Source organism: Suricata suricatta, chromosome 11 (genome assembly GCF_006229205.1).
Source record: "Suricata suricatta isolate VVHF042 chromosome 11, meerkat_22Aug2017_6uvM2_HiC, whole genome shotgun sequence".
Classification (NCBI taxonomy): Eukaryota; Metazoa; Chordata; class Mammalia; order Carnivora; family Herpestidae; genus Suricata; species Suricata suricatta.
In genome coordinates this window covers 8,559,067-8,581,391 of record NC_043710.1, presented here as the reverse complement: position 1 = coordinate 8,581,391, position 22,325 = coordinate 8,559,067, and the positions used below count along the sequence as shown (strand labels likewise).

General features: G+C 53.3%; 2 protein-coding genes and 2 long non-coding RNA genes across 5 annotated transcripts in view; 1 reads left to right on the top strand and 3 right to left on the bottom strand.

Moving 5' to 3' along the window:
- The window catches only part of AHNAK (AHNAK nucleoprotein), a 102,389-nt gene extending 97,163 nt beyond the window's left edge, over positions 1-5,226 (bottom strand). Inside the window, exon 1 of the mRNA XM_029956536.1 lies at positions 5,183-5,226. The gene's annotated coding sequence lies outside the window, so the exon portion shown is untranslated. The remainder of the gene's footprint in view (positions 1-5,182) is intronic.
- Positions 5,227-5,744: 518 nt separating this feature from the next.
- LOC115306237 lies at positions 5,745-9,107 on the top strand. 2 transcript variants are annotated; one of them, XR_003915260.1, is made up of 3 exons: positions 5,745-5,785; positions 6,189-6,377; positions 7,319-9,107. It is a non-coding gene; the product is annotated as an uncharacterized LOC115306237 (long non-coding RNA). The 2 variants fall into 2 exon arrangements; XR_003915259.1 differs by lacking the exon at positions 5,745-5,785 and having other exon boundaries at positions 5,799-6,377.
- On the bottom strand, positions 8,867-10,053 carry LOC115306239. The gene is made up of 2 exons (XR_003915262.1): positions 9,807-10,053; positions 8,867-9,227 (listed from the first exon to the last, which is right to left on the bottom strand). It is a non-coding gene; the product is annotated as an uncharacterized LOC115306239 (long non-coding RNA).
- Positions 10,054-10,368: 315 nt separating this feature from the next.
- Positions 10,369-21,477, bottom strand: EEF1G (eukaryotic translation elongation factor 1 gamma). The gene is made up of 10 exons (XM_029956552.1): positions 21,371-21,477; positions 20,115-20,273; positions 19,128-19,191; positions 18,834-18,976; positions 18,165-18,308; positions 15,774-15,903; positions 15,181-15,385; positions 11,068-11,240; positions 10,850-10,974; positions 10,369-10,605 (listed from the first exon to the last, which is right to left on the bottom strand). Exons 1-10 carry the CDS (start codon positions 21,380-21,382, stop codon positions 10,447-10,449), a joined length of 1,314 nt encoding a protein of 437 aa, XP_029812412.1. The 5' UTR covers positions 21,383-21,477; the 3' UTR covers positions 10,369-10,446.
- Positions 21,478-22,325: the final 848 nt, after the last annotated feature.

Genomic DNA, 22,325 nt, shown 5'->3' with positions numbered 1-22,325 from the left:
GCTGCTCCGAGTGGCCGGGCCCCCGCGCGCGGAGGCGGCTCTTGTAACTCCGGCTCCGGCGGGCGGGTCTGCCCTGAGCAGTGGGGAGAGGGCGGGGCCGGGCGGGGCCGGAGTGGGGCTGGGACTGGCGCGCGGGGGCCGACCCTACAAGGACCCGGGAGGGGGCTGCGGGGGTGAGGGGGTGGGGCCACTGGGGGGCGCGGGGGCGCCTCACTGTCCAAAGGGGAGACTTACCCCGCCCCCATCCAGTGCCCCCGGCCCTGACCCGCGCCTGGATCTACCCTCAACGTGTGCAGTGTGTGGTCTCCTCGGCCAGAAACTCCTCCAAGCTCCCCAAGGCTCATCCTCTCGGCTGGAACCGCGAATCAAACTCATTTTGCGGGAGTGCCTGGGGGGCTTGGATGATTTGGCCACGACCTCCAGCCTGGCCTGGACCTTTTTGAGTTTTCTCTCAATCCCGGAACCTCCACTTCGGAGTCCAGGCCTCTGCCTTCTCACTGGGTTCCCGAGCTGCAGGCAGCCGCGCCCATTTCTCGCCTCGCCTCGCGTCTTTCTGAGGGCCTCCAGCCCCTCCCCCACCAAAACCAGTCTGGAGACGCTGGCCCCACCCCTGGAGTTAGGGTGCCCACGTGTAGGCACCGGGGCCCCACGCACCGCGGTGCTTCTCCGGCCGCTGCAGCGACACGGGAGTCGTCAGGCCCGCAGCCCCTGGAGGAGCAGAGCCGGCTGCCCCCCCACCTCCTTCTGCCGACCCCCTGCAAGTCCGAACGCCCGCCTTTCCTTTACCTACCATTTCTTCTCCGAGTCCCCCCTCCACCTCCCCACTTGCAAGGACGCTGTTTCCAGGTTTACTGCCGTTTCCCACAGCCACTTCTAAACTCCAAAGATTTTATTAACCGCTTAATGATGGGGTGCAGGAGGACCTTCTGGCTACGCAGTCCCCTTCCACACTCCCATTCACTTCTCCCTGGACGAATCCTCTTATCCTCCCTCCTAGACGGCCACCCACTACCCGCGTCAAGGCAGCTTTCCTTCCTTCCCAAACGCTGAGCAAGGGAGAGAGACCCCAGGCCGAGGGGGCGGGCCCGAGAAGACCCGTCTCCAGGAGCTGTCAGGGAGCTGTCTCCTCGCTGCAAGACCATGAGTGGGCTGGGGCTGAGACCTGCGGTCCTGTCCTCTGAAATGGCAAACATGTTTACAGGCTAAAAATACCCAGCAGCCAACTCTGCTGCCAGCCCTGGGGGCTGTGTCCCAGGTCCAGTTACCAGCACAGGGTACAGGCGTGGGGGAGGGAAGACATGGCAAAGGAGCCATAGCTGTGCAGACTCATACAATGGACTCGAAAAGGTGGAGACACATGTGGAGACGTTCAGACAGGCATAGACATGCAGACAGACAAAGCAGAGACTTGGCCACTAGCATTCTATGTCTCTGTGTCTCTGTCTACTGTCTCTCACTTGATCATGTGCACAATCTCGTTCCCTCTCTCTCTCTCACACACACACACACAGGCACCTAAATAAGGGAGTCAAACCCATGGCGGAGGCAGTCCTACCACACACATCACAAACACAACCGTAGACCCAGGCTTTTCAAAAGAAGCACGTCCTCCATTTTGTTCTGTGTTCCTTCCCTAGAACCTGCCTTATTTGAATGTTTATTCTTGAGAGCGCCAATGGGGGAGGGGCAGAAAGAGGGGGCAGAGGATCTAAAAAGGGTTCTGCGCTGACAACAGCAAACCCATAGAATGGGGTTGTCAAACTCACGGACCCTGAGATCATGACCTGAGCCGATGTTGGACATTCAACCCACTGAGCCACCCAGGTGCCTGAACCTGCCATATATAGATAGATAGATAGATATAGATAGGTAGATATGTATAGATATATAAACTTTTAACAAATACATATTTATTTATGTTAAATAAATATATATTTATGTAAATAAACTTTTCAACCTCGGGATGCTTTTAAAACACAAAAACAGGCTCCGTAGCTCAGGGGTTAGAGCACCGGTCTCGTAAAACACAAAAACCAAGAGCTAATTATTTCCTTGATCAACGGCTTTTAATTTTTATTTCATTTTCAGTAACCTTGATTCGGCTTTTCAGAGATGAGCCAAGAATACAGATAAGGTGGCCCTTAACGCTCCAAGTCAGATAATCCTTGTTGACATTTTTTAAATAAAATCAATGCCTCCATCTGGGGAGGAATGTAAACAACACAGAAAGGTAGGACAATAAAAAGTAAACATCTCCCTCCTCCGCTATCCAGGCCCTCTCCCCGAAAGTAACCACTGTTAACGTTAAGTACCAAAGGATCTGTGACTCTATGAAATCAATCACCCGGTTCCTTGAAAGTGCAAGTTTTCCCAGGACATACTTCAATGGGAGTGGATTTACCTAGGTTTTCAGAAAGGTAGCTCCAATGATTTGCCCCAAAGACTACAGGGGAACTGCAGAAGGGCCTTGGGAGTTTGGAGGGAGGGGCTGGGGCAGGACCCGTGGGGGAAGGGTGCCGGTGTGGTGCTCTCACTGTGGCCTGGGCTGGGGGGGGCAGCCCCCCCCCCAGAGTGAAAGAGCCCGCGCTAATGTCCTGAGCTCCAGGCCAACTTATCTGCTCCATTGTTTGTTCTGGCCACCCTCTTGGTCAACAGAGAAGGCAGGAGGGGCTGGGTTTTGAGTGGCTGTAGAGCAGGGTTTACTGTCGACGTAGTCCATTCAGAGGTAGGCGTGTCAAGGGAGGGAGGGCTCTTGCCCTCCTCCACGCGAGGAGTGTAGAGAATGGGGTCGCCCAGACCCCTGTCCCGTGCAAAGCCACGATCCTGCCTGCTAAAGCTGGGCTTTCCTAAGCAGCCTCCTCAGCCCAGGGGAAGGGAATACATTCAGCAATTTTCGATGGTGTGATTGGAGACTTACACTCCTCTGGAAATTTCTGCCAACCTTTTCTCCTGCAGCCCACTGCTGTAGCCCATCGTCTCTTACCACCCCCCCAAAGCTACTCTAATGGTGATGGTGCCTAGTGCCACACCAGGCCCTATCATCTGCTAGGTCATTTAAGTCTCACATGCTCTGGGAGGAATGAATGGTCTGAGAGGGTTAGTGGTTTACCTAAAGCCACACAGCTCTCAGAAGCGGGAGTCAAAACTCCCACTGGCATCTAAGCTCCATGAGGGCGGGGAACTTTTTGTTCTTTGCTCTCTGCCCTGTGCCTAGAGCAGTGGCCAGCATATAGCAACCAATGAAGAACACTGTGGAATGAATGAATGAATGAATGAATGCACTACAGGCACAACTGGCCCTGACAGCCCTTGTTCTTTTCAGAGCAGCTCCCTGAAGCCCACACTCCCCTTCACTGTCGGCCTCCAGGGAGCAATTTCGGAGCTCACAGACCTCTCCTGCAGCTACGCAGTTATTGTGTGTCCAACACTAGGCCGGGGGCAGGGAATGGAGAACTTGACCCCATTCAACCCCTGCCCTCAAGGTGCTCAGTCCTAAAGGAAATGTATTCTGAGTTCCTGGCAGGTCCTATGCGTTGGGAAAATCGGACATTATCTTTTCTGCCATGTCTTTTACACGGATACCTCACCCCCCACCCACCCACACACACTATTTTTTGAGTTATAAGGACTCCCAAGGTTTGCAAAGAAAACTCCGTATCTTCATGAAGGTTTCAGATTCCTCTGTCAAAATAAGGGCTACCCGGGGATCAGGGAGGACTTGGGCCCGCTTGCTGACACTCCCTCACCGCTCAGAGGTATCCCACACCACAGTCCTGCAGATTCATTGGCAGTGCTAGGTGAGTTCTAGGACTCTTCATCACCGGGATACCCCAGCTTCCCCAGAAGTTTTGCTTCCTCCCCCCGGGGGGGTTCCCTGATGTGTACGCAGTGTGTGTGATAAACCTTGGGCTCCTCGGTTGCCAGGCTACGCGCCTGTTTTGTTCCTATTATGCCCGTTTCCATAGCAACCACAAAGGGAGCTCTGTGGGCAGGCCCCTGGCCAGGGGATTCCCCTTCCCCTCCCTCCTCGCCACAGTCCCCTTCTCTGAAATCAGTGTATTACAGGGGAGACAAGACGCCGACCGCTCAAAAAGTAATCATGGCTTTTAAACCGTGATCCCAGAAAGGAAGTGAAGTGTGCAATCTGTTTGCAGTCACTTTGAAAGCAGACTCCCTGCCCCTCCCATGAGGGCCCTTTGGCGTGTCAGCCTTAGAAGCAGAGAAATGACTGTTACCCCTTCTTTGAGCCATCTGGGATCTCCCAGACCCCACCTCCAACCCCAGACACACACACACACACACACACACACACACACACACGTGCGCGCCCAGAACTTAGCATCTCTGCCAAACATCAGGCCCTTCGCTGTTCACTTTTCATTGCCTCCTAATCTGTCTTCCCCAGAGAATAGCAGACGTAGTGGGTGGATTCTGGGATGCAAACATTACATCCTCAGCAACTGTCACACCCCAAGACTCCTCACACGAGCTCAAAACACGAAGTCAAGTGTTCCAGCTCAGTTCAAATCCCAGCCTGGATTTAAACCTCGGACTTCAAATAAAAAGTTTCTGAATCACTCAGAGCCGGGATACCGGAAACCCGCCCATTACACTCAGTCCTAAGTGGAATCTTCAGGCCGAAGCAGAACTCAAGTTAAAGCTGATAAGAGAACAAGAGACGACAGGCAGGGCCCTGAGTGCAGACTCTGGGAGGAAAGAAGACCGTCCAGGCAAGAGAATGGGGACGAAGTGGGCAGGGAGAGCGGGACAGGTAGACACACCTGTCACTGCCTGATTCCAAGCACCGTCAGAGACAGGTGTGGGTGTGCAGATGCGTGGAGAGCAAGAAGACAGAGGAAGTGTGGAGCCGAGATTAAGGAAACCAGCAGCAAAGCTCGGTTGAATAAGGCTGCAGAGGAAAGTGGGGGGAGAAAAGAGGAGCTCAGAACTGAGCTGGGGACGGGGCAGGCTGACGGTAAGTAAACAGGAGGGAGGGAGCTGGAGTGAGCAGAGCAGCCGCCGCCCAGCAGGGAGCAGGCAGCAGGGAGGGAGGGGAACCCCAGCCTCCTCTCCCCTTTTTTGGAATCTGCCTTTGCGCCTTCCTTTCCAACTTCCTCCGCCTTTCCCCCAGTTGGGGGAGGGGGGAGAGACCAGCCCGGGTTTCCCTCCCTCTTCTACTTACACTTCCCAAGTCCAGTCGAAGGAGATCAGATCAGACTGAGCGGTGAAGGAAGGGCCTAGGCTGCCCAGAGCCTGAGTCACCACATAGTTGAGGTTCCTGTCACTGGAAGGCCCGCCTCTGCTACACCCTGTGCCCTCTGCCCGCCCCAGGACTTGGAGCACCAGGACTTGGAGCACCGGCACCGGGGTTGACCTGCTCTGGGACTTGCTCCACTTCTGTGCTTCTTCTCACCCAGCCAGGGCTGCTGGCAGCCTGGGATACCACCTGCTCTCTGCCTCCCAATCCGAGTGTCCTTGGTGCATCCATCCTACTCGCCCTGCAGCTTTGGGGGAAGCACCCTCTTGCTCTTAGGAGCCAAAGTGACTCAGTGAGTGGCTTCAAGAACAGTGGAAAGGCTAGCATGCCCCCTTGATAAGTCACTTCCCCTCTCCGGGGCTCATTTCCTCCTGGGTGAAATAAAGGGACTACTTGATGTGGTCTCCCCGGCAATCCTGCATAAGGTACATTCTGGAAGTATGAGTCAAAGAGATAGAGTGTAACCATTGAGGATGGGAGAAAGGGGCCTGTTTGCTTCCCCCACCCCCATCCTACCAGGAATGGAAGGTGTGAGGCACAGGCACCACCACCATAGGGCAGCCAACACCTTAGGTGACTGGGTGATTCAGGCCCCACATAGAGGCGGACTGGCAGGAAAGCACCCCGTGGCTTCCCTGTGACTCAGGGGAAACGCGGAGCTCCCAGAACAACAGCTCAGGGTCCGCTATAACCAACTCATTTCCCTCACACCTACCAGGTTTCCCGTTGCACTGCAGGCCCCACTATCTTTGATGGGTGCCCTGAGCTCATCATACAGCCTCCCCGGCCTACTCCACCCCTCCTACCTGGGCTTGGCAACCCCTCTTCCCTCGGCCTTCAACCCCATAGCCCTCCCTGCCCTGCCAGGTCCCCTCATTTACCCTTTGGCTCTGCCCATCCTCACTATCCACCCCCATCCCGGTGGAGCCAGCCAGATGATTGCAAAAGGGCTGAGGCAGCGGGAGAGGCCCTCACATGACAGCTGTTCCTGCTGGCGGAGGGGAGGGGGCAGCTGGAAGTAGAGGGAAGCACATTCCATGGGAGATCCGATCAGAAATAGCCCCAGACCCTGACCGTCCAGCCCCAGTTCCGCACACGGCCAGCGCATTGTGTCAACAAGGTAAGGTCAATAGGCTCTTTGGAATCCTGAGGGGATCAGTAAAACAGGGGGCAGGGGGGAGGCTCCCCAAGGGGAGGGGGCCACAAGAGTGAAAAGAGCCTAGGACCCTCTGGAGATCCAGATGAGTCGCCAAGGGCACTTTGGCCACATAAGCAGCTCCCACCTGCCCACGGTGTTTCCCCTCTTATGAGACATTCAGTGCTAGTGTCCGGGAGCCGCCATTGCCCGCCATTCCGCCCATCCCTTGGGTGCTGAAGCACGGGGACACCCCAGTAATTCCACTGGAGTAAAACGACAGCGTCCTCCAGGAGCCATGCCAGCCTGATTAGAGCAAACAGACAAGGGCAGGTGGCAGTTTCTCTAACCTTTCAGGAGTGCCGATATTTCAGCCCCACAGCATTAGGGGAGGCAGAGAGAAGAGGGTGAGGACCCCCAGAATTGTACTCATACGGAGGGCCAGAGCAAGTTGGGCAAGTTACCCTGCACCGTAGGCAGAGCTTGGTGGGATGAGCCAGGAAGCCAGCGTCACCCAGGAAAACCCATTTTGATTGTCTGGAGCGAAAGTTCTGGGTTCTGGGGACAAAGAGTGCTGGTTGCCATGAAAACCCCTGTGATAATTTCAGAAATGCCTGGGTGGAGCCTCCAAAACTCTTTATTCTCTCCCTTCAACATTCTAGACCCTTCCCCCACCTTTCAAAAGGGGAAGTGGCACATTTGGGGCATGTGGGCAGCTGGTGGGATGGGCCCAACCCAGTGTGCCGAGCAGCTGTCCAGCTCCAGCTCAAACAGGACATGAGAAAAAAAAAAAAAAAAGACAATCTAGGTCTTTCTTGGAAGAACTTTAAAGGCTTTCGACTTTTTAATAAATGACTTAAGCAGAAGCGCCAACAAAGCTAAAATAAATAGCTGCTTAGGACCAGTATCTACTGGTTTATATACAGGCGTTCCCATGCACACTTGGCTCCGACAAGATTTCATCTGTAGCAGCAAGGACATCGGGGACGGAGCTGAAGAGTATCGTGCCCAGCGGAGGAAAACAAAGACACACAGCGTATGATTTCACTCAATGTGCCATTTATGAAACAAAACTAACGAGCAAACAGAAAAGAGACAAACCAAGAAGCCAGCTTAACTACAGAGAACAATCAGATGGGTACCAGAGGAGAGGAGAGAGTGGGTGAAACTGGGTTTGGGGGCTAAGCATCGCCCTGGTCTGATGAGCACCCAGGGATGACGTATTCGAGCAGTGAACCACTGTACGCCTGGGACGAATGAGACACCGTCTGTTAGCGACACTGGCACTCAAGTAAAAGATTTCATCTGCAGTCAAATGCACCTCCGAGCCCCCCCTGCCCCGACGACCCCTCTCTAGTTTCTCCACCTCCCTTTCCCGTCGCTCAAAGATTTTTGCCTAGTAGGTGGATAAAACAGCGTCCTCAGTCCATCTTACCCTAGTTCTCCAAGACCTGCTCTCGGCCCGGACCCACTCACAACACCCCCTTCCCCTTCCAGCCCACGAGCTCAGCATGCCTGCGGCACGGTGGGCGCCGGGATGTCAGCTGTAGGGGCTGCGCGGGTGGCGCAAGCATGCCTGGTGTGGCAGGAAAAGGGACCCCGGCAACCAGAGCCATCCCCCCTGGCGCAGGCGCTCACAGGCCGCCAGGGTGAGCCGGGCGGGGCCAGGCTCCAGCAAGCATGGCCAGGATCGGAGGGCCAGAGTCCCAAGCCCGGGGCTGTGCAGTGACTCAGGCCTCCCCGGGGCAGGGCGGGGACCGACCTACTCCAGATGGGCCTCCCCTTTCCCTGCCCCACATCTGCCGCTTGAAACTCCAGCTGTTAACCTCTTTCCTGCCCACCCCAGCAGCGGCGGGGAAGAGGCCCTTCAGTTCCATCCTGCTTTGGAGGCCAACAGAGAGAGCACCAGTCGGAGGCCCCGACACCCTCCCTTCGGGCTGCCCACCCCGCCTCCGCTTGTGGGTACTGGCCCTCCCCCAAGCTCAGGCCAGGCCTCATCCAACAACCTGGCCGCCCTTCTCTGCACCAAACCGCCAGAGTTTGGGGCACAGGAGGCAGGACGTGAGGATGAGTCACGCTTCCTGCAGTAGGAGAGAGGCTGGGTCCGCCAGACCCGCCCAGTCCACGCGGGTGCCAGGTCTGCTGCTGCCCCAGCTCTAGCCCATCCCGCAGAACCCTTTTCCACAATGAGGCCTCACTCCTGGGCCGCTTCTAATTATTCAGCTCCGGGGAAGATCTAGGATACCGGGAAGCTGACAAGTGAGGGAGCAGGGAGGTGCGGTGCGAAGGGAGCCAGACAGGTTCTGCAGGGCCCCAGCACCCAGCGCAGGGCCCGCCCAGCCAGCAGCTTAGCACTTTCAGATCCTAACACGGAGCAGCCCGAGAATGCACGGAAGACAGGTGGCAAGTTTGGATCTGGCTCAAGATGACCCACCAGCGAGCAAACTGAGCAAGAACCAACCCATCCTCACCCAGCTGGATTCCAAACCACAGCTCTGCTCTCAGCCCATTCTTTCCAGGACCCTCACCCGAAGTCCAGGTACCCAGCTGGATTATAGCCCTACCCCTTCCCAAGCTACCAGACCCTGTCTGTACCTGGAAAGATCCCCTTCTCCCTCTCCCAACCGAAGCCTTCTTTGTGCTTCAACTAAGAAAGTGGGAGGGGAAAAACAACAACAACAAAGTACATAAAACAATAAACTAGAGACCAAAGGTTGAGCGGTGACCGTTTCTGCACGGGCCTCAAAAATGTGAATCCAACTGAGCTTTCCTGCTTCACCTGTTAACACGCCAGGGAGACCTTCAAAGCTCTTCAGGAGAGAGGACCAAGAATCTCTGCAAAGGGTAGAATAAAAATTAAACTCAAAGGCGGTAAGACAGTAACCACAGATCTGAGCAGAGTTTTCAGATGGGAATTAGGACTGCTCTACATCTCAGGAAGCAGCAGGGCGCACTGAAGAGTACGGGCGGCAGGGACACCCACTGGGTTCAAAATCCTGTCTCCACAGGCAACTGTGTGATCACAGGCAGGTCACTTAAATCTCTGAACCCCACTTGCTTGTTAGTAGAAATACCCCAAGGGTGCCTGTGGGACTCAGTCGGTTAAGGCTAATCTCCGGCTCAGGTAATGATCTCATGGTTCATGGGTTCGAGCCCCACATCAGACTGTACTGACAGCCCAGAGCCCACTTCACCTTTTTGTGTCTCCCTTTCTCTGCCCCTTCCCCACTTGTGAGTGCACAGCCTTTCTCTCTCTCTCAAAAATAAATATAATAAAAAAAAAAGAATACCCCATAGATGGTCCACAGCCAGGTTAGGGACAAGAGACCAGTGCCAGTTCTGAGTCCTCAATGCCTGTATTCCCGCTCGTTTGAAGTATTTAAACTATGCCGTCGGATGCCATCACCTACCTACCTTCCACAGCATCGGTGAGAAATGACGCGAGTTCTCCACACACTGTGTGCTACTGAAGGGGAGGTCTTAGCGCCGCTAGCAGGCTCTCCCTCCTTCCCTGGGGAAGGTCTGCAATCTGGTCCTTAAGAAATAGGTAGCCACTTGGGGCGCCTAGGCGGCTGTCAGTTAGGAGTCCAACTTTGGCTCAGGTCATGGTCTCGTGGTTTGTGAGTTCGAGCCCTGAGCACAGAAGCTGGAGACTGCTTCAGATTTGGGGTCTCCCCCTCTCTCTGCCCCTCCCCCGCTCATTCTCTCTTAAAAATACAGACATTAAGGTAGCTACAGAGCTCCACGTGCTCCCCCCACCCTAACTGCGCCCCGTCTCCCCCAGCTAGGCTAGCAGACAGCCATCATGGAAGAGGCAGGGTGAATAAAGTCAAAACTGAGGAAAGGCCTCTTTCTGGTGTTCCGAAGACTTCTCCCCTGCAAAGGGAGGTACTGCAGGCTCATGAAACACCTGCTGCGACACATCTAGTCCCCTCTGAGGAAGCCATCACTCACAAAGAGGCAGGAGAGGTAAGGGTTCAATGTTCAGTTTCCTTTAATGACCCCCCTCTCCCTGAAGGGCAGGTGCAGGCAGCTAGGCGACAGCAAGAGATGTTCACTTGAAGATCTTGCCCTGATTGAAGGCTTTGCCCACATGCTGGAAGGCCCCCTCCCAGGAAAAGTACTCTCGGACCAGCGTCTGGGCCTCCTCACTGCCAGGATCCAGTTTCCGCCACGTATAGGACTCGTAGTCCACCTGCCAGTCCGGGCTCAGCTGTGGAGAACAGGCCAGGTTGAGAAGCATGCGGTCAGGTTATCAGATACTGTCCCACACCTGTTACTTCCAGCTCAGACACATGTCATCGGCTCCTAACACGCCTGTGGCCGTGACAGCTCCTTCCTGTACATATTCCTTGAACTCTCCTGAATGCCCACAGGCACAGGAATCAAAGAGTGTTTCCCGTACCCTCGCCCCACCCTCCAACGTCAGACTCCCCCCCCCACTCCTCTTTCCTCACCGGAAAGGCAAGCTCCTGGCCTCGGAAGACCCATACTCCAGAAATGGAGCTGCTATTGTTGGTTCCAAAGAGGATGACACTGGCAAAGGCGTTCTTCCTCAGCTTGTCCAATCGCTGGAACATTCCTGAAGAGGCGAGAGAGAACATACTGCCTTTAAGACCACATTGCCCACGCCCCTGCCCTCAGCTTTCCCCTTTCAGGCCCACGCCCCCCTCACCGGTGATGAGGTTGCAGCTCATGAAGGTCTGGGTGAGCTCCTCAGGGAATCGGTACTCGGAGTACCACAGAGACCAGCCGTCCTTATCAAAGTGCTCCCAAAAATACGGCAGCGCCACTGAGAGGGTGTCCTCGTTGGAGTACTTGCGCTTAAATTCATCCAACACAAAGGTACTGAATGGAGGGAACAAGCAAGGTCAATGTGGAGGAGGTCCTACTGAGGGGGTGATAGGGCTAAAAGAAAGTAAAGGCAATTTTCACTTAAAATGCAATCGTCTAAAGGAAGAGGTCACTGGACTGGCAGATGGGTCCAACCTTCTGACGGAAGAGAGCTAAGGGGGTACGGAGAAGGGTCTAGGGTGTCCTTTGCTCCCTACCTACAGCTAGGACCGAGGTGTGGGGGGGAACCTATGGGAGGTGCAGGAAGGAGACCTGCCCCTAGGGAGGCACGGCGAACTGCTGCCCCCTGGTGGAGACCTAGAATGAGCGCTCCCTTTTCTTCCTGGCAGTGGGGGGGCGGGGGGGGGGTGCTTTCCCATTGAGTCACACTTCAAAACTGACTCACCCAAGTCTCTTACCCTACCACAGGCCTCTTTAGGTTACAGGCACTACAAGGGGAGGGCAATGTTAGCGGTGAACATCTTCAAAGGGACTCCACCCCAGACCTTACACCCGTGGCCTTTAGTCACTCTGCCCGGGAACAAGCCCGGATGCTGAAGAGCCCTTAGGTTCAGGTTATATTCGAAGCGCTCTGGCTCAGATCTGGCACGCTACAGGGAGGCCCCTCCTTTCACGGCAGCACTTCTGTATCTTTTCTTTGCAGTTAGAAAACCATAGCTGAAGAAAATCACCCACAATGCCAGCAAACAAGACAACTAATTAATATTTTTATACACTCGCCACTGGTGACTTTACAATGATGATGTGTGTAGTACTGTGCCTTCTACAATCTGTTCACGTGATACTATGTCACCTTATTGAGAATCTTTTCACAAATGTTTTAATGGCTGGGCGCCCGGGTGGCTCAGTTGGTTAAGCATCTGACTCTTGGTTTCAACTGGGTCATGATCTCAGTTTATGGGTTCGAGGCCCGCATTTGATCCTTGCTATCAGCACAGAGTCTGCTTGGGCTTGTCTCCCCCTATCTCTGCCCCTCTTCCCACTGGATCACTCTCACGAAACAAATAAAAAAGTCATTAAAAAAAAACCTTACTAAATGTTTAATTAGTTCAATTATTTATTAGCATAAATAGTACAAACAAACCCTAGAGTTAGACACCATCCTTTTCCGGCTCTCTCCAGGTAAGGTTAAGCGGCACAGTCCGCATGGTTTTGTTACAGCAAAGCAGAGGCTGGACTTTAACCCTGGGCCCTGTGTTCCTTCCCTGGTACACATCCCCTGAGGACCTTCCACCTCGACCACCCGAAAAAGGGACTGGGATTTTTTTTTTTCTTTACACGCTCCTGAACTGTGGAACTTTATAATTTGTGACCACGTTGCATCCACTTTCCCCCAAAATGACCCCAGGCTCTGAGCAGCTCCTGGAACAAGTTCAACTGGAAGGCCTCAGAAGGACTAAAACTCGCCCTGGACAAACAGAAGTATTCATCTTTGAAGACATTACCTTTGTGACCTCAAAAATCCAGGGCAGGGGCACCTGGGGGGCTCAGTCAGTTAAGCATCCAAGTCTTGATTTCGGCTCAGGTCATGATCTCACTGTTTGGGAGATTGAGCCCTGGGGCTCCACAGGGCTGCATGGGATTCTCGCTCTCCCTGGTCTCTGCCCCTAACCTGCTCGAGCTCACGCTTGGGTGCTCGCATGCGCGCACGCACACACGCGCACACGTCCCCGCTCCCGCTCAAAATAAACAAACGTAAAAAACAAATCCAGAGGAAGATCATCTCGGTAACCCAGGAGAGCCTCACGGCAATACAACAAATTGGGATTAACCAACATTCGCCAAAGGACAGAAGAAATGCAAAGTTTACTAAAGATTTCCAGTCTATTGGGGATTTGTTTTCTGCCCAGCGCAGAAATGTACGCGAGAATCTCTAGCTAATAATCAACGGTGTCTGTGTTACAACAGTGTGTGTAATTCGGGTTGGTTATCACAGCTTATTTACACACACCAAAAAGCCTGTCACTCTTGACCTGCCCCTGTGCTAAGTTCAAGGTAAATCACTTCAGTTCAAAAAGAAATACATCTGTAAAGAACAGCTGCATCTGAAGTCTTCCTTGGTCTTCTGTGAGCTGCTAAGCCTACGGGCTACACTCCAAGGTGCCCCCCACATGAGGAAACACCAGCTCCTGAGCGTGTCGATCCAGCACGAAGATGCTCATTTCTCACAAGTCTCCATGCTCCTACCGTACCCAGCCAGCCGTGTGTGCCTTCGTGCTGGCTTAGCTCACGCAAAACCATCACAGGGTGCCTGTGTGGTCCAGTCGGTGAAGAGTCTGACTCTTGATTTCGGCTCAGGTCACAATCTCCCAGTTTGTGGGTCTGAGGCCCACACTGGGCTCTGCGCTGCCAGCGCGAGCTGCTTGGGATGGAGTCTCTCTCCCCCTGTCTCTGCCCCTCCCCCGCTAGCGCTCCCTCCCTCTCTCAAAATAAATAAAGTTAAAAAGAAAAAAGAAAAAAAAAGGGGCCCTGGGTGGGTGGCTCAGTAGGCTGAGCGTCCAGCTTCGGCTCAGGTCATGATCTCACGGTTCGTGTTCAAGCCCCACGTGGGGCTCTGTGCTGACAGCTCAGAGCCTGGAACCGGTCTTCGGATTCTGTGTCTCTATCTCTGACCCTCCCCTGCTTGCACGGTCTCTGTCTCTCAAAAATAAATAAAAACCATAAAAACAAAAAAAGAATTTAAAAAAAAGAAAAAACATTACAAAAGAAGGAAGATGAACTGTTTTAAAAGCTAACAGGACTAGTGAAAAGCTGGACGGCGTCAGCAAAGGCAGAGGAGAAAAGCAGGGAGAAATGAGAACTATGAGAAGTGCCTACAGACAGGCCGGTCTCACAATGCTTGCAATTGTTTTGTTTTTTCTTTAAGGAGAGCGTGAGAGCACGTGCACAAGGGCAGGGAGCAGAGGGAGATAGAGAGTCCCAAGCAGGCTTCAGCGAGGAGCCCAACACAGGGCTCTATCCCACGACCCTGGGACCATGACCTGAGCTGAAATCAAGAGTCAGATGCTCAGCCAGCTAAGCCACCCAGGCGCCCTCTAATGCCCGCGATTCTGATGAATGGACCTCGGGCAGTGACTGAGGACCGGAGTAGAGAGAAGTGGGCAAGTACCAAGTGTCCCACCATTTCCTTCCTCTCTCTTCCAAGAACCCCAACCTTTACTGAAAAGGTTGCAAGTGGATGGGGTGACGACCATCCCATCTATTTCCTTCTCCTTGAGGGGTTTAACCCCCCCAGACAGGCACTATGGAGCCACGGTCACCTTCCTTGGTCTCCGTGAGAATTTTTATGCTGTCTGCTCACAACAGTAAAAATCACAATCAGACGACACTGACCTGGTGTCACGGCTTCAGGAAAGCCAGCCCAGCAGGGCAGACATGCAGCTCTCTGCACCCTCTATGTTCGTTCCGAGGGCTCTCAAATCTTACAGAGCATGCTCAAGAGCACTTTACCTCCACAGCCAATGCTGTGCCCGTCTAATCTCTTTGCTAGAAAGGGAGTTCTTCTCTTCTTCCCAAATACAAGAAATGTTCTTAGAACCTGCCTCCCACTTTTAAAATTCACCTAATTCTTGGGGTACCCGGGTGGCTCAGTCAGTTAAGCGTCTGACTTTGGCTCAGGTCACGATCTCTCAGTTTGTGAATTCGAGCCCCGCTTCGGACTGTGCCGACAGCTCAGAGATTGGAGCCTGCTTCAGATTCAGGGTCTCCCTCTCCCCTCCCCCATTCTCTCTCTCAAAAAAAAAAAAAAGAAACAACCATAAAAAAATTCACCCAATTCTTGAAATAAACTCAGGAAGTTGCTTTACTTGCAAACAAAACATCCTCACTTTTGCGCAGACAACCTAAGACTCTGGGCCCTTGCTGCGTAAGAGGAACACAGCACAGGACACAGGCCTTCCTGGGTCCCATGCTCCTGCCCCTCCAGTAACCTTACCTCTTGGGCAAGTGAGCAAAGGGGTCCTTGGCCTTGGGCTCCGCAGCGAGCGCCTGCTCACACTCATCCATCTCCTCCTCAGGAGCAGGAGCAGCGGCCTTTTTCTCCTCTTTCCGCTCAGCTTGGGCCTTCTGCTTCTCTTCCCGAGAACCTTTTTCTTTCCTTGGGGTGTCCTTTTTAGGCTGGCTCTCTGCAAACTTTTTAGCTGGTACAAAGGAAGGGAGAGAATTCAACATCCTGCCTCTTTCCGTGTGCCTGTAAAGCCAGGCAGGGAGTAGGGTAACGGAGGAAAACTGCTGGGCAGGACTACGAAGGGGTCTGGGCCCTTCCCTGCCCTCAGTTCCCTGTAGTCCCTGAGCAAGAACACGCTCTCGGCGACAACTATGCACCATCATTTCTAGACATTAATTACCAACGAGTGAGGGTATGTTTGTATATAAAACAAGCCGCCTGAAATGTTAGTCACTGTGCAGCATACTCTACATTCTGTGGGTCCACATAACCCAAAAGCCTGATGGGAAGTCAAGGGATTGAGACCGAGCAAGCCAGCCCCTGCGCCAGGTCACACAGCTCCCCCACCTCCTCCGACTTACCATCAAACTGGGCCATCTTCTCACAGAGTTTCACCTCCCCCAAGACAGCTCGGAACTGGGGCTGGTTAATGCAGGTGAGAAACCAGCGGTTGGTATTGGGGAAGGCCTGGCGGAAAGAAGGCTCCAGGACCTGTCAGAACAGAAGGGTGGAGACCAAGTCAGTGGAGAGAAATCGTGACCGCGACAGGGAGACGGAACACAGCAGTCAGTTCTACGGTGCTGGTTCGGCAGTACTACGGTTCAAATCCTACGCCGTGTATTAGCTCCGTGCCATTGGGCCAGGTCCCAGGTTTCCTTCCCCGCACAGCAGGGCAAGATGATGCCTGCAAGGCCCCTGGCACCATGTACAACACAAAGTTGGACACACAAAGCTTTTTTTCTTTACAATTACCACACTACTGTTCTGGACCAGTATCAGTCCAAGAGCTGCTGCCCGGGACCCAGACAGAAAGGTCCTGAAGAGTTCCAAGCCAGAGACCCTTGTTTCTTTCTAGACCAAAGCTCCACCTTCCTCTCAACCCCCAGATGGCAGCTCCCTAGAATCCCATCTTACCCCAGGGGCAACTTCCCATTTCCCTTCCTCTTTTGTCACAGTTCAGTCCAATGTTAACGGGTGCTCGATCCCATCCTTCACTTACTACAAACCTACTTTGTACAAACGTTTATATGGCACTTTACTCCTTTTTTTTAAAAGTTTATTTACTTTGAGGGAAAGAGAATCCCAAGCAGGCTTGGCACTGTCAGTGCGGAGCCTGATGCAGGGCTTGAACTCACAAACCAAGAGATCATGACCTGAGCAGAAACCAAGAGTTGTAAGGACGCTTAAGCGCCTGAGCCACCTAGGCGCCCTGGGCACCTTATTCCTTTTACAAAACCAATTCACACCTACATATTCCAGTGTTTTAAAAGTCACGTATCAATAAAATGGAAGGAAGGGAGCGGGGGCGCCCGGGTGGCTCATTTGGTTGAGCAACTGACTTCAGCTCAGGTCATGATCTCATGGTTCATGGGTTTGAGCCCCACATAGGGCTCTGTGCTGACAGCTCCGAGCCCAGAGCCTGCTTCGGATCCTGTGTCTCTGTCTCTCTCTGTTCTTCCCCCACTCTTGCATGCGGTCTCTTCAAAAATATTAAAAAATTGAAAATTTAAAAATATATAAAAATTTTTAAAAAAGGTGGGGACACACAGAGCTACCGATACTCATTTTGCCACATAAACAAGGTTAACAAAAACCATCTCCATTAACTACATGTTTTTTCACCAAACCTCAAAAACTAAAGAATATTCAGTAACTAAAGTAAATACTCAAAAGCAAAAAATTATTTCAATATACCAAACAGTCCTTTAAACTTCCTTTCATAAATACACTCATTTGCCATCTTTTAGTTTGCTAAGACCAGAGAGAAAATGACCCTGGCACGGAGACAGAGCATAGCAGTCAGTTCTGCGGTGCTGGTCCGGCAGTACTTGGGTTTGAACCCTATGCCGTTTATTAGCTACTATGTGTCCTTGGGCCAGGTCCCATTGCCCCTCAACCGCTTAACTGACTGAGCCACCCAGGCGCACCTCCTTTTTTTTGTTAATAGTTTTTATTTATTTGAGAGACAGAGCATGAGTGGGGGAGGGACCGAGAGCGAGGGAGACACAGAATCTGAAGCAGGTTCCAGGCTCTGAGATGTCAGCACAGAGCTCAATGCGGGACTCGAACCCACGAACCGTGAGATCATGACCTGAGTTGAAGTTGGCCACTTAACTAACTGAGCCCCCCAGGTGCCCCCATTTCCCCTCAACCGTACAGCAGGGCAAGGCTAGAGGGGGCACGGCTACAATGATGCCTGCAAGGCCCCTGGCACACACAAAGCCTTTTCTCTTTACAATCACCACACTGCCGTTCTGGACCAGCGTCAGTCCAAGAGCTGCTGCTCGCAACCCAGCAACGTGGCATCTTCTTTGACCCAATAACCTCAAGGGTAATTATTCCTACCCTGGATTTTTAGAGCTTACAGAGAAAAAAAGGACTAAATGATTTTTCCATCCCTCTCACACTCACCTCTACCTACAACTTTTAAGTAACAAAGCCAAGAACCGAACCTAGTTCAGCCTCCACAAGATCTTCAGACGAAGGCACCAGCCCCGCCTGTCTTCACAACTAGGCACAGCTGCCTTTCCCAAGAAACACTCGGAAACCAAACCAGACACCTGAGCTGCCCCAGGGAAATCAGGGCAAGAGAACATTACCAAACTTCTCAGGAGGAGAAGTGGCCTGGTCCTCAAATCTGGGACTCCTAGAGTCTAACTGTGACATGACTCACCGGGCTCATCACTTCGTTTCTAACCCCACCTACCTACCCACCCTCTGCCCACCAGGACGGGATTCTTTATAAATGTCACCTGTTTGTAGAGCCACAACAGGGTGCAGACAACTGTGATGTCAGCCAGCGTCACACGTTCGCCCACCAGGAAAGTCCTGGTCTTCAGGTGAGCGTCCAGGAGCCCCAGAATTCGCCTCACCTCCTCCTTTGCATTCTCTGTGGCCTATTGATTTCAATAGATCAAACTTAGTAGCGGGCACTCACCCCTTTCCCTGCTCCCCCACTCTTCCCAACAATAGAACTAAGGCAGCAATTTCCCTTACTAAGTTCTGGCTCATTCCCAAGGTAGCAGACACTGAAGCTCCCAATGTCAAATTTCTTTACGGTGCAGTCTGGCTTAATTTCCCACTATACTGACCACAGTCCTGTATTTTTGGGTTTTAGAAGGAACCTCAGAGGGCCCCCCCGTGGTTTAAACACCCTCCGGCCATCTGGCAGAGCTTTTCTACAGCAGAAATCTGTCCCTGGACCACTCAGGACAGCCACCACCTCCACTGGGTCTGTGACAACACAACCCGGATACCGTCCACAGCCCACCAGTGCTCCCAACACACCCCAAAGATTAGGGCTTTTGTGTTCCAGATGTTCTTAGCATCTGTTTTCCTCCATCTATTTTATTCCTTACTCTGCAACATTCAGGAGTTGATGCCAGCCCCGCCCCCGGCTCCCCCCAAGTTCCAAGGCTTACCTGCTTGTTGTGGTGCATGATGCCCAAGGTGGGGAACACCCAGGTACTGGCCGGGGGCACGATGTCACTATCGGCAAAGCTCACCCACTGCACCACCTGGGCTGCTGCCTCGGGAGTGCTTCCCCGCAGCTCCTCATTGCTCACTGCAGAGGCAGAGCACAAAGGTCACAACTTTGGGGTCGTGCCAACACCAATCCAAGTCCAGGCAAATTCCTCCTGTCACTCCAGCTCGGCCTCATCCTCTCCTACCTCCTTCGTTCCCGATCTTCCCATCCCCGCACCCCCGCAAATTACCATAGTAGGCAATGGCATTGCTCTCGAACACACAGAATCCATCGTCCCCCTCAAATGCTGGAACCTGGGACAAAACAGTCAAGAGAGAAGTCAAATTTAAAAAATAACAATACGTAAAATACACAGGAATTTGGGATGCCTGGGTGGCTCAGTCAGTTGAGCATCCGACTTCGGCTCAGGAGATGATCTCATGGTCCATGGGTTCGAGCCCTGCTTCGGGCTCTGTGTTCATAGCTAGCTCAGAGCCTGGAGCCTGCTTCAGATTCTGTATCTCCCTCTCTCTCTGATCCTCCCCTGCTCATGCTCTCTCTCAAAAATAAATAAAAACATTAAAAAAAAAATACATGAGAATTTCTCATTGGCCAATCCCAGGAACTGAAGTTGTTTTGGATAAAAGTTCTTCTATAAGGCTGCTGACCCTTAGTAAGCAAACCATCGATACAAGCTCTTGGTACTGTATGAAACTGCAGAACCCAAAATACTCAAAACTACCTGGTATCCCTTACAATCTGAACTCACGTGGAAAACCCAAAAGATTTAGATATTATCAAATGTTTATGTAAAATCCCTCAATCAAATAGGCAAAAGACCAGAAACCAAAGGTCCTATCTCTGTCCATATTCTTGAAAGCAGGGTGATACTCCCCAACCTGCATTTATTTCTTCTCCGTTCAGCATGGTTATTTACTGATCTCTATGAGCCCTTCGGTGGGCTCACGGCAGATGCCTGATACATTTGCACTAAAAACAATCAAAACTCATTCTCTCTCCCACACAGAAAGAAACCTGTGAATTTTACAACAGGTCACACAACAGGCTCTGCCTTATTTCTAACTACATACATATACTTATCTCAAAATAAAAGAACGTTTAAGTAAATGAAATGTAAAAAGAAGGGCTACGGAAAGCGCCCTTTTAAAGATGGAGGCCACCTTCAGGCCTCCTTGGATTCTCAGGACCAGAGACCCCTCTCCACGGTCCTACTCACCTTGCCGGCAGGAAATTTGCGGAGAAATTCAGGGGTGCGGTTGGTTTGGCCGAAGTGGAAGTGGGGTGGGGCGGAGAGCACGCGGACCTGAGCCCCGCTGTACTGAGCAGCAATGAGAGCCTTGAAGGCCCTCCAGTTTTCGGGATATGTGTACAGGGTCTGTGGGAGAAAGGGGGGCGGGGTGCACAGGGAGGTGGAGAATATTAACGAGTAGAAGAGTCCCAGTCTTAAATGTCACCTCCAGGGACAAATTCCCTGAGTTTTTCCCAATCCCTTCAACTCTCCCTCTGTTACCCCCTCTGGTGAACCAAATTCTCTAGTATCGGTTTAGTGTAATCAGAGTCCTCTGAAATACCGGGGGCAGAACTGCACACCGCCTGCTAAATAAAGCTTGTTGACAGGCTTGACCTTCCCTAAGGACAGCTCTAGAAGCATTCTCACCCCCTCAAATGTATCTTCACGAAACCCAGAACTTCAGGCTCCGGCAGACTCCACCTGCCGACACACACACACTCCTCCTCTCCCTGGTTTCATTCATTGATGGTTGGCGAGGACCTGCCTACTGCACCCGGGCCGCTCACCCCTTTAAAGCATCATCCCCGTTTCTCACACACACCGACCATTTCCACGTTCCCTTCAGAATAGCCGTTCCAAACCGAATGGCACCTTCTCCTTCCAAATGAAACCAGTCTCCCCAAAAGCCCGTTCCTTCTTGTCGCGCATACCGTCCCCCAGGTCCTGTCTCGCAGTGAGTTCCCTGGCAGGAGCTTCTCCTTCTCTTAACCTGGCCGACACGATCCAGCTGGCCTGACTCCACCGTCCGGAGCTGCCTCTCCTTCTCCAACCTCCCGATGGCGAACCCTTAGCCGTGGACAGCTGTACGTGCCCACAAAGACCCTTGTCTTCACCCAGTCCCCCCTGTTGCCCCACAAAACGGTAGCAAAAGTTGTCAACCCGCCCAGATATCCCGTCTCGAAGCGGCAGTGAACCCGAATCCTTTTCGCAGGCCCCAGAGGACCAAGACCCGACATCTCTTTTCTCCACTACCCTAGACCCTTCCACCTCTCTGGCCTCCGAGAGCCCCAGCCTCAGTTCCCCTCCGGGGCCTGGAAGCCTTGCTCTCCAACAGTACGATCTCTAGACCCCCCATCAGTTCCCCACTCGGCTCCAGAACTCCTCTGACGCCGAAGGGCCCCACTCGGGCAGAGGATGGCGTCGGATACGGTGAGCCGGACCGCCAGAGCCGGCAAACTTACGCCAGCCGCCATGGTGATTCCGCAGAGAAAGGGGGTGGGGCTCTCAGCGCTGCCGCAAAGTAAGCCGTCCGGGAGAGGGGCGAGGGGAGGGGGAGAGCCGTGGAGAAACAGCAGCCGCAAAGCGAAGACGGCACAGAAGGCATACGCACGACAGTTTGGTATCCCGCGGCAGCAGAGTCCGGAAAAGAGAGGGGTGTGGCCTGCTGGGCTGCGCGGAAAGGCTCGCGCCTGCGCAGTGGGACTCTCGACTGGCCCGCCCCCCAGGCCTGGCCAATCCGAGTGTCGACGTGGAGGTAGAAGGCGCGGAGGGTAAACTGTGAGAATGGGCCGGGGTCCAGGGCTTCCCCTGGGCGGCGACGTGACACAGCTGCCAGCTCCGCGCCGCGCGGGGTCCCAGAAGCGTTTCCCTCCAGCTCAGGAACACCGTGCCGACCCCCCCCAACATCGGGACTGTGGGACACTCCCTAGAGCGGAAACAACTCCCGCGCGGATAATCCAATGTGTTCCCGCTCTAGTTTTCTAGAGAGGATGAGTAACGGGAGCCCAGCTCATAAACCCTCTGCAGGAGTGACGTTCCCTCCCATTAAAGCATCATGCGGCTCCGGGATGCAGTTACTGCAAGAACGGCTCTGGTGCTGGGCCTGCAGCAGGGGAGGGCCGACTAGAGAACACCGCGGATCCCTTCCGCCCGTCACCCTGTAGGGGCAGTTTACCCATGATGGACTGCCCTTTACCCATGTAACCCTGAACCCCAATTTCAGGCCGTCGCCATCTAAATCTGGGCAGCAGGGTAAACGTGGAGGCAAACTTGGTTCTCCTCACGCTGCTGCCCAGGCCACTGGCCCACCACCCCAGCCTTCGGGGACCGTTCGGGGCGGGGGGGGGGGCGCTCCAGGTGCAGGGACACACCATGGTAGGCGCTCGGTGCAAGTAGTGATGACTGGTATGATGGAAC

Excerpts from the sequence above, each read along its gene's own strand:
- EEF1G (XM_029956552.1), bottom strand. Across the intron at positions 19,192-20,114 it reads GCAAATTTCCTGCCGGCAAG|GTTCCAGCATTTGAGGGGGA; the intron begins GTGAGTAGGACC and ends GTTTTGTCCCAG. Across the intron at positions 15,904-18,164 it reads TGTTGTGGCTCTACAAACAG|GTCCTGGAGCCTTCTTTCCG; the intron begins GTGACATTTATA and ends CTGTTCTGACAG.